At 44.3% G+C, this 11529-nt stretch overlaps 1 protein-coding gene and 2 pseudogenes across 1 annotated transcript; 2 read left to right on the forward strand and 1 right to left on the reverse strand.

Moving 5' to 3' along the window:
* The first annotated feature begins 2354 nt into the window (after nucleotides 1–2354).
* Nucleotides 2355–4635, forward strand: LOC123082495 (very-long-chain aldehyde decarbonylase GL1-5-like; annotated as a pseudogene).
* Nucleotides 3996–5850, reverse strand: LOC123083993 (very-long-chain aldehyde decarbonylase GL1-5-like; the record flags this gene model as incomplete). The annotated part of the gene is made up of 6 exons (XM_044505823.1): nucleotides 5688–5850; nucleotides 5305–5524; nucleotides 4750–5125; nucleotides 4547–4654; nucleotides 4145–4345; nucleotides 3996–4007 (listed from the first exon to the last, which is right to left on the reverse strand). Coding segments are annotated over exons 1-6 (1080 nt in total), but the record flags the coding sequence as incomplete, so codon positions are not given.
* Nucleotides 5851–6566: 716 nt separating this feature from the next.
* LOC123088940 (uncharacterized) lies at nucleotides 6567–6705 on the forward strand (annotated as a pseudogene).
* The last annotated feature ends 4824 nt before the right edge of the window (nucleotides 6706–11529 follow it).

The following is an 11529-nucleotide window of genomic DNA, read 5'->3' on the forward strand; positions in this document are numbered from 1 at the left end:
AATCCGTCGATCAGTGTTATTTGCAAAATAATTACGCTAGACATGGTGGTTTTTGTCAAAAAAAAATGTAACTTAGTGTTTTTTGATAACCTAGCCCTTAAAATGATGGTTTCTTGTAATATACTCCGCCTTATAGCGTTCATTGAATAACCTGGTCCCTGCCAATGCAATGTGCTTCCAATACATTATGTCTTAGTTCCTATGCCCTACATGATTTGCATTAATAAGTATAAACTGCTATGCTATGCTGTTTTAGCTTGATTATCTCTCTGTTTTTGGACGGATGATTTAATTGCTTTGCCGTAGCCGAATAGCTATATATGTGATTAGTGCGGAAACTGAATGGTTATGTTTGTGTATATGAGAGGGTCCTACTTCACACCTCTTCTCTATCGTGATTTTGGTGCACTACATGAGGCACGTTGTTTTGAGGAGTGTTCTATAGATTGTGATCAAAATATCACAACAGTGACGCTGCTCTATTTTTATGATACAAAACATACAAAACTTGATTTCCTCATCCTGCGAATCAGGGACGAATCCAAGGGGGGGCGAGGGGGGGCTAGACCCCCCCTAACGATCTCATTTTACTCGGTAGCGAGTAGCAGGTCGGTAGAAAAAAGTGGATATTTGGCTAATATCGCCCCCCCTGACCACCTGAAGCCCAACTAAATCACAAAGCCCATCTTTTAACACCCCGCAGGAAGTAGCCCAGCGCGAAGGGAGACGGTCAGATCGTTTGATTTTCCATCGTCCGATGCCTGTCGCCAAGGTCTAGCTGTCTAGGGTAGTTCCTGACCAGCGCCGTTTCAATCTGAGTCCATGACCAGCGCCGTTTCTGAGCTCTAGGGCAGTTCATGACCAGCGCCGTTTCAATTTGAGCGGACAATCCTTGCTTAGACGAGATAGCGTCTAACGTGAACGAGGGCCATCTTGCGCGGACGCGCGGCCGGCCGGCCGCGCAACCAGTGGAGAGAAGCGGCGACCAAGGAAAGGGTTAGGTTAGTCTATTTCTCACTCATTGGTTTGTCCTTGCTTATGTTTCTAAATCAGATTAATGGATGCCTTCAGAACTACACAAGTCGAATGGTAGTAACTGTATAAAAGTAAAAGATTGGGGACATATCCCTGTACGGCTGTACCCATCGGACAAGCTTTTGCATTGTTTATCCCATCCAATAGTAGAAAGATTTAGTTCATTCACACGTGAATTGCTTTGGCATTTGCCTGATGGTAACTTTTGATAAAAATTCAACTTGCTCACAGCAGAATATGTTTTGACGAAGATTTAGTTCATTAACAAGGCTGTCTCTTCTATTTTTTTTACGAGTCTCTACACTAGAGGAATTTTTTTTTGCCCCCCCTATGTTCAAATCCTGGCTCCGTCCCTGCTGCGAATGAAGCAACTAGTGAGATGGTACCAAGATTGTCCCGCGGAAAAGGACAAAGCACTTACCTGTATAACTACGTATCAGATTTTGCGAGCTCGGTGTAAACCCCCAAAAAATTAGATGTCAATTATTTTGCTTGATGTTTGTCTCTCGTTAGTCCTTGTATGTTTGGACAGGGCAACGAGTCTTGTGTGTGTGGGTAAAAGAGCCTTATGTGGTAAAGATGAAGAATGCATGTTTCATGGGCTTCCACAGGGGAGCACACTCATGGACGTCAGCAAAAAATAATCTAAATCTTCTGCAGAAGCTGGCCATGGAAAGGTCGATGAAGGCGAGAACAACGAGAAGCCAACATATCCAAGAAATAGGTCAAGAGGAGTTTTATAGGAGACCTAACATTGTTTTTCATATTAAAATTTTCAACAGGACTAGCATTGATATTTGAACCACAATGATATTATCTTTGTTGTGTGTCAAATGGTCTAAATGTACTTTTTTTCTTTCAGAAACACAATACAGACATAGGTGCTATGCACAGATACCCTACCCCTATGAGCACTTCCGAGAGACGGGGCCGGCAGATCTTGAGATTGACGATCGCCACAGATGCCTCATAGTTGACATGCACGCTGTACTGCTGAACAAGTAGCGTCAAAAATCCTCTAATTAATTCATGGTAATGCACCAAAAAGACTAGGCAGGTTCCACCACAAGGAACCTCGAGTTGTGTTCTCTGCTGGGTCGATCTTTTCGCCGCTCCATAGGCATGTCTCATATGGATAATAAAGTGTCACAAAATGGTTTTTGAACTGCCAGAGATGACCTGGTCTGTGCTAGTTCTACATCCACGCACCAGCCGTGTCTATAAATTGAGCAAAACTACGGCCAGTTTTGTCACGCATGTGTACACGAGGCTTTCAGAACTGATAGGCAAGAAAGCAGCTCCAAGGTCCCCAAGACGCCATGGCCACTAACCCCGGCCTCTTCAGCGAGTGGGCTTGGAAGAGGCTTGGCAGCTTGAAGGTACGTGACGAACAAACAAATTTTGTTTACGGCATCACAACCACCTTACACTAATTGACCATCCTGGCACCCATGCGCAGTACATGGTGCTGGCGCCATGGACGGTGCACGGCCTGCACCTGGTGGCGACCAATTGTGGCGCGAGGCCGACCTGGGCTACGTCCTCATCCTCCCGTCCATGCTTCTCCGGGCACTCCACAACCAGGCCTGGATCACCGTGTCACGCCTCCAGAACACGCGCGGCAAGCGCCAGATCGTCGACCGCGGCATCGAGTTCGAGCAGGTCGACCGAGAGGGCAACCGGTAGGTATTAGTACTGGTTGGTAGTCGCGATCGATCGACGCCGTCTATGAAGGCAAATTGACCTATGTCGTGTGTGTATGTGCTGCGTGCAGGGACGATCAGATCATCCTGAGCGCCATCCTGCTGCTCCTGGGTGCCATGTACCTGCCAGGCGGGCAGCACATACCGCTGTGGCGGACTGACGGCGCGGTTCTGCTTGCGGTGCTACACGCTGGTCCCGTCGAGTTCCTCTACTACTGGTTCCATCGTGCGCTACACCACCATTTCCTGTACACACGCTACCACTCGCACCATCATGCCTCCATCGTCACCGAGCCCATCACATGTACATCTTTGTCCCTCTCAGATTAACCAACTTAGTTGATCTAGTTGATAAATAATCACTGCTCAAACCCCAATGAGTTGATCAACGAACCTGCCTCAAATGGTACATGCAAGTACATCTAATCTAATGAGTGATGACTCATCATCTTCTTATGTTCATGCAGCTGTTATCCATCCATCTGCTGAGCTCTTGGCCTATCAACTTCTGTTCTCGATCCCAATGATCACCTGGGCATTAACTGGAACTGCTTCCATTATCACATTCGAGATATATCTGATTTACATTGACTTCATGAACAACATGGGCCACTGCAACTTCGATTTGGTCCCTTGTTGGCTCTTCAAATGGTCCCCCCCTCTCAAGTATCTCATATATACGCCATCGTAAGTGTTTCCACTTCTTCGGTAAACAACAAAAAATCTATCTGGTGGCTCTTCTTTAATCCTACTCTAACCTAAGCAGACAAGGCAATGTTTTATCATGGAAAATTAAGTTTCTTTTCATGATTATATGTAATTCTATTAGGTGTTATGAATTCTTAATCCGTACTCTTACTTCTTAGGTTTCATTCTCTTCACCATACTCAGTTCCGGACATACTACTCTCTTTTCATGCCATTCTATGACTACATATACAACACCATGGATAAGTCATCGGACACATTGTATGAAAACTCACTTGAGGACAAAGAAAAAGAACTAGATGTGGTTCACATTACCCATCTTACCAATCTACAGTCCATCTATCATATCAGGCCTGGCTTCGCTCAATATGCCTCCAGGCCTTATACTTCCACGTGGCAAATATGGATCATCTGGCCTGTGTCATGACTATCCATGGTCCTCACTTGGGTGTATGGTTCTTGGTTCACTGTTGAGAGGAATGCCATGAAGGAACTCAACATCCAGTCATGGGCCGTGCCAAGATACAACTTCCATGTAAGAATTATGTGAAGTTAACAATACCTTGTTAACCGGAGAAATATAGCCGTTGGAGAGAAGGTGACCAATATATGACCTGCACAGTAGAATTGCGTGTTAGTTAGTACAATAAAAACATCATCTCTCCATGTGATTAAAATGAAGCAATATTTAGACCCAACCTTGATAATTTTCTTACACAATGATGCAGCCACAACACGGGCCACCTTTGAAATATTTCCAGAAAGAAGAACTTGATCTGTGCCTTGGGGGATATTATTGGCAACAGCTGCAGCAGCTAGGCTGGTGCCATCCACCAGTTTTACCCCCAAGTTTGGGAACTTCTGCAGATAGAGTTCCCCACTTCCATTGAGGCTTTGGGACTGTTGGGTTACAGATAGCATCATATTATTGTGAGTGTCATACTCATATATGTTCTACTATTACTGTATATCTAGATTTTCCAAAAACACACATATGTAGTTTGATCAACAGCAGCTACACTGCATCAGTACTTTCTAAATCATGACCATATGAACTGAAGATTAAGAATAGTTTGAAGTTGAACAACTGAATATATATACCTGGTTCAGTAGTCCAAGACTAACGACTTTAGCCCCTTTCTTGTTGGCTTCCCATATGGCCTTTAAAATCAGGCTATTAATTGCTTCCTTCTCCCAGTTCAATCCATACTGCAAAAAGGAAAGGGTGGTTATTTGGTTACCTTCTCTCCAACGGCTATATTTCTCCAGTTAACAAGGTATTGTTAACTTCACATAATTCTTACATGGAAGTTGTATCTTGGCACGGCCCATGACTGGATGTTGAGTTCCTTCATGACATTCCTCTCAACAGTGAACCAAGAACCATACACCCAAGTGAGGACCATGGATAGCCATGACACAGGCCACATGATCCATATTTGCCATGTGGAAGTATAAGGCCTGGAGGCATATTGAGCTAAGCCAGGCCTGATATGATAGATGGACTGTAGATTGGTAAGATGGGTAATGTGAACCACATCTAGTTCTTTTTCTTTGTCCTCAAGTGAGTTTTCATACAATGTGTCCGATGACTTATCCATGGTGTTGTATATGTAGTCATAGAATGGCATGAAAAGAGAGTAGTATGTCCGGAACTGAGTATGGTGAAGAGAATGAAACCTAAGAAGTAAGAGTACGGATTAAGAATTCATAACACCTAATAGAATTACATATAATCATGAAAAGAAACTTAATTTTCCATGATAAAACATTGCCTTGTCTGCTTAGGTTAGAGTAGGATTAAAGAAGAGCCACCGGATAGATTTTTTGTTGTTTACCGAAGAAGTGGAAACACTTACGATGGCGTATATATGAGATACTTGAGGGGGGGGGACCATTTGAAGAGCCAACAAGGGACCAAATCGAAGTTGCAGTGGCCCATGTTGTTCATGTAGTCAATGTAAATCAGATATATCTCGAATGTGATAATGGAAGCAGTTCCAGTTAATGCGCAGGTGATCATTGGGATCGAGAACAGAAGTTGATAGGCCAAGAGCTCAGCAAATGGATGGATAACAGCTGCATGAACATAAAAAGATGATGAGTCATCACTCATTAGATTAGATGTACTTGCATGTACCATTTGAGGCAGGTTCGTTGATCAACTCATCGGGGTTTGAGCAGTGATTATTTATCAACTAGATGAACTAAGTTGGTTAATCTGAGAGGGACAAAGATGTACATGTGATGGGCTCGGTGACGATGGAGGCATGATGGTGCGAGTGGTAGCGTGTGTACAGCAAATGGTGGTGTAGCGCACGGTGGAACAAGTAGTAGAGGAGTTCGACGGGACCAGCGTGTAGCACCGCAAGCAGCACTGCAAAGGTAAGAAGGAAATTATGCATGTGTGAGCAGAGGGACATTATGTATAATCAGATGATGGATTGGCTAGTCGAATTTTACAGGTGTGGTTAATTGGAGATGGTTTAGATGATGCTGAACAGTTGAGGGTGTTGAAATATATTGCCCACCTCCCTTCATTAGTTCAGACTTTTGGATGAGTTGGCTGAAGCATGAATTCACATGGTAATCAGAGCTTCCCTTCCAAAACACATCTAGCCTTTCCTTCCCAGCCGCCATGTCTTCCTCCTCATCCCACGCCACGGCCAATCCCCTCAACAACCAAATCACCGAGAAGCTTACCCGTGAAAACTTCCTTCTGTGGAAGACCCAACTCCTTCCCCAGATACGAGGAGCCTCCCTTTTCGGATACCTAGATGGATCCATTGTCGAGCCTGAGAAAACCATCACCAGCACCGACAAAGATGGCAAGCCTACGAGCATGCCAAACCCGGCGCACGCGACCTGGGTCACCCAGAACCAGCAAGTGCTTGCCTACCTCCTGACTTCGATCTCGAGGGAGGTGCTGACGCAGATGGTCGCCGTGGAGACGGCGCACGCGGCATGGACCGCTTGGACGAACATCTTTTCATCGCACTCCCTCTCTCGAATCAACAACCTCCGGATCTCCCTCTCCAACGCCGAGAAAGGAACCCAGTCAATCGCGGTCTACTTCGCCAAGATGCGGTAGTTCGCTGATGAGCTGGCAGCTGCTGGCAAACCACTTGGCGAAGATGAACTGATCTCATACATCCTGGCCGGCCTCGACCTGGAATACAACCCCCTGGTATCTGCTCTTGATGCTCGTACTGAACTTCTTACACTAGATGCACTGTACTCCCAGATGGCAAACTTTGATCAGCGCGTCGAGCTTCTTCAATCCTCTGGCAAAGGCGGCTTCAGATCTTCAGCCAACGCCGCTACTTGTGGGCGCGGGCAGCAGCGTGGTCGTGGCATGTCCCGCGGCCGCGGTGGCGGGCGCGGTGGACATGGTCGCGACTCTGGTGGTGCTTCCCTGGCTACAACAACAACAAGGGGCGCCCAGGACCAGGAGGACCGGCTGGTGGGGGTTTCCGCAACGACAATTGCCCCCACTACCAAATATGCAGCAAGCGAGGCCACATTGCCATGGATTGCTGGTACCGGTTCACGAATGACTATCTTGCAGAAGAGAAGGTGGCCGGATCTGCAGCAACCTCATCATATGGGGTGGACACAAATTGGTACGCCGACAGCGGCGCTACTAATAACATCACGGGTGAACTCGAGAAGTTAACCACCCGTGACAAGTACCACGGAGGCGATCAAGTCCACACTGCTGATGGTACAGGTATGAATATTAGTCATGTTGGAAATTCCATTATCAGAACCCAAAATCAAAACCTCCATCTAAACAAAATTCTACATATTCCTACTGCCTCACAAAATCTCCTTTCCGTTCATCGTCTTACCCTTGACAATCATGTTTACATTGAGTTTTGGCCTTATTTCTTTTTTATCAAGGATCAGGTCACGGGGAGGGTGCTGCATCGAGGCAGATGTAGAGGAGGTCTCTATCCATTGATTCCATCTAGGACGTCAAATAAACAAGCTTATGGTGTCATCAAGATACCTTCATTGCGTTGGCATGCTCGGCTTGGTCATCCTTCATTTTCAATAGTTCAACGTGTGCTTAGGAATAATAAACTTCTTTGTCATGGGGAGTTAGATGTTGAGTCGGTATGTGACTCATGCCAACGAGCAAAAAGTCACCAAACCTCTTGAGTTGATCTTTTCTGATGTATGGGGAGATGCCCCTCTTTTTGTTGGCAGATATAAATATTATGTGAGTTTCATCGATGATTACACCAAATTCTCATGGATTTATCTTATTAAGAAAAAAAATCTAATGTCTTTGAGGTTTTTCAAAATTTCCAAGCACATGTTGAACGCCAATTTAATGCCAAAATCCTTGCCATCCAATCTGATTGGGGTGGGGAATATGAGAAACTAAACTCATTTTTCCAAAAGCTTGGCATTGCACATCATGTTTCCTACCCCCATGCTCATCAGCAGAATGAATCGGCTGAGAGAAAACACCGCCACATCGTTGAAGTTGGACTTGCTCTTCTTGCAAACTCCTCTATGCCATTAAAATATTGGGACGAGGCTTTTCTTGCTGCCACATATCTCATCAATTTACTTCCCAGTAGTGTTATCAATTTTGAAACCCCCTATGAACGTCTTTTTCACAAAAAGCCTACCTACAACTCTCTCCGTGTGTTTGGATGCGCCTGTTGGCCAAATCTTCGCCCATATAATTCTCGTAAGCTTTCTTTTCGCTCCAAACAATGTGTCTTCTTAGGCCACAATCTGTGTCATAAAGTGGTTAAATGTCTTGATATATCTACTGGTCGCATATATATTTCCCGAGATGTCGTCTTCGATGAGAATGTGTTTCCATTTGCGTCTCTCCATCTGTCGTGGAATTGTCATGGCAGATGTCCTTAGTGTCAGGACTTAGTCGCGAGGCCAACACATCTATGTGGTAGCTTGAGAGGGGTTGAGCGGGACGAGAGACGCGAGGTTTTACCCAGGTTCGGCCCCTCACGGTGGAGGTAAAAGCCTACATCCTACTTCATTGATATTGATGATGATGATCATGGTTATAAGAGTGCTCATCTCGAGAGCTATTGTCTAAACCTAACTTGTCCAACTTGTGAAACTTGTGAATCTTCTCTCTTTTGGGGAGCCCTGCCCCTCCTTATATATGTTGGAGGGGCGGGTTACATGTAGAGTCCTATTAGGATTAGGACTAGTCTATCTCTAATACAAACCGGATACAAGTCCAGGTCTTAAATCCTTGTAAGATAAATGTTCCTCATGCCTTTCCTCTTAAACCGGCCCACCGTTAAACGTGAACCGGCCTTCTGGGCCGTGGGCCTTGTCATCCGTCTGTCCCACTCGCCGGATCACCAGTGAGTCATAATGACCAGGTGGGTTGCTTGTAAACCGCCAGGTCAGGGCGGGTTGCCAGTAACTCGCCAAGTGTCAGCGGGGTCTTCAGATAAACCGCCAAGTCCGGCCGGGTTAACTTCCGGCCGGTTTACACCGCGGGGTATATCCCCGACATTAGCCCCCAAGTTTAGCTTGGATTTATTCATGGTAAACTTATACTGCAATATAAACACAAGAACAAATTTGACAGGTTATGCTCCGGGTTAAGAATTTTTGTAAACCGGTACCTGATCATCCTTAAGTCCTTGTTATTTCCTCCTTCTGGGAAATCCGGGTCAACAGACCAGCTTCATAATCAATTTGCCGACATTGGTTTGTCACCGAGAAATATTGTGAAGAATAACTCCTTTGACTCAGCTCCCAAAGCGCCAATTTAAGAAATATGGGTCTGAAAATACTTATCTGATATTCAACCGGTTTGAAGATGTAAAACTTGCCGGTTTAATATTACCAAAATGGTCGGTTTATAAATATTGATGGCACCGGGTCATAATTGTTGTCGACACCGGGTCATGTAATTGATCTTCCTGATTTGCTCAAAACTGATAACATGAAGATGTTCCTCCTTATATATGCATAATACATGTAGCCCCCAAGTCTTAAGAGGACAACATAATGATAACTTAAGACTTGCTCCAATAAGTGTTTCAACCTTGAAGAAATCCGGTTTGTTCATCTCAATCATATAAACTGAATACTCCATATATGTAGCCTCCAAGTGCTGGGTTGTCATGCTTGCAGCAACCTGGGACTTGTAATTGCTTATAAAAACTTCAATCAGTGTAGCCCCCAAGGGCCAGGTCATTATGCAATAATGAGTAGGGACTTTGTAAATATAATATTGTAAACTTTGAACAACAACGTGTAGCCCCCAAGTGCCGGCTTAGTAAGATAATACTAAATTGGGACTTGATATATATACTTTAATGAAAATAACATATTATAATGTAGCTTCCATCGTAGGGCTTGAACCCACGTCCACAAGGTTAAGAGCTTTGTGCTTTACCAACTGAGCAATGGATCCTTCAATATTATGGACGAAAACTTGTGTACCTTGAATTGTTGACAGGAGCAATTGGTAGCCCCCAAGGGCCGGCTCATTATAATATGATGAGTCGGGTCTTTAATAAGACTAGTAAAAATGACTTTGCATTAGCCCCCAAGTGTCATGATGCATGCTTGCAGCGACATGAGACTTGCATGTAATCTTGATTTGAATAATGTAGCCTCCAAGTGCTGGGTAGTAAGCCTGCAGCAACTCGGGACTATTCCTTCCATTGTAAAATAAATCATATCCTTTGATAAAATAATAACCATTGCGCTAAAGCGACTTTGAAAACTCAATAATACCGGTTATTAATAACCAAAAAAATACAGCCATGTTGGCTATTCAAGATAATATAATCCGGTATGAAAACCTTATTCATTCAATATCATAATGAAAATTCAGCCAAGTTTGGCTATTTGAATAATATAACCCAATGATTTATAAGCGCATGATTCCAATGGCGCAATCCAAATATATATATATACTGGCGACTTATAGTCCAAAGCCAGGCCGGTTTAACAAATCTGTTTCTGCATACAACAAGTTTAAAGTGTCCTGGCGGTTTACCGCCGGACGGGTCATAATGCCCAACATATAACCCGAGTTTATAACCAAGGCTGCACTTAAGAATAATCAAATATGAAATATAGCATACCTGTGACATTGAATCACATTGTTGGTTTTACCAACTTTTTGTAGTAAGGGTGATAACCCAAATCTTGAGTACTGATAACTCCTTCCATATTGTGCCGGTTTATGATAAAATCGTGCCGGGCTATGATAAACACCGTGTTACTCCATAAGAGGATGTTAACAACAAGGATCAAACTGGGCAAATAGTCTTTGAATTGACGTGAACTGTGTTCCGTCAATTGATTGGTTGAAAACTTTGTCGGTTTAAAAAACACAATAAGAAGAAAGCAAAATCTTTCAAAGAAAAGTGTGAAGCAAACGCAATGACAAAACCGTTTGCAAAAAAGGTTTATTTGAGCTGATCAGATGGCGTTACCATGGCCGAACACGACCAAGCTCCCGTTAGGTGTAACTATGGTTCTAGTCAGCCAGGTCCCCAAATGAAACCGTGGCATTTATGCCGATCAAGTGGCATGGCAATGGTTCGGGTTCGACCAAGCCCCCAAGTGATTCTGTGGCCTTAGGCCGATCAAAAGGCATGACTGGTTCAGACGTGACCAAGTCCCCAAGTGATCTGGTGGCTCTCGCCTATCAAGAGGTATGGTATTGGTTCGGACACGACCAACCCCCCAGGTGATATAACATGATGCTTTTAAAAAGCTAACTCAAGGGGTAAACTGGAGGCCGCTTTAGAAAAACTCCGTGTAACCACACATGATGTAAAAGAACAGAGACCCCGCTTTATGAAGCAGAAGCCCCCATGTGATCAATAATATGTCAGACCAGTAAGGCGGGATACCCATGTTTGAACCGCGCATCATGGCAGCAGGTCCTCTTCGGCAATTTTTAACTTTTTGCAAGAGATAAATTCTTCTTGAACCGGGATTTTGAACCGGATATTGAGAGCTTCAAAGCTTTGTGGGAGACATCTTTCCCTTGAACCGGATTTTAAACCGGAATCTTCATTTTTAGCTAGAAATTTTCTGACGGCCTTTAAACTCGAATT

This window comes from Triticum aestivum, chromosome 4A (assembly GCF_018294505.1).
Source record: "Triticum aestivum cultivar Chinese Spring chromosome 4A, IWGSC CS RefSeq v2.1, whole genome shotgun sequence".
Taxonomy (NCBI): domain Eukaryota; kingdom Viridiplantae; phylum Streptophyta; class Magnoliopsida; order Poales; family Poaceae; genus Triticum; species Triticum aestivum.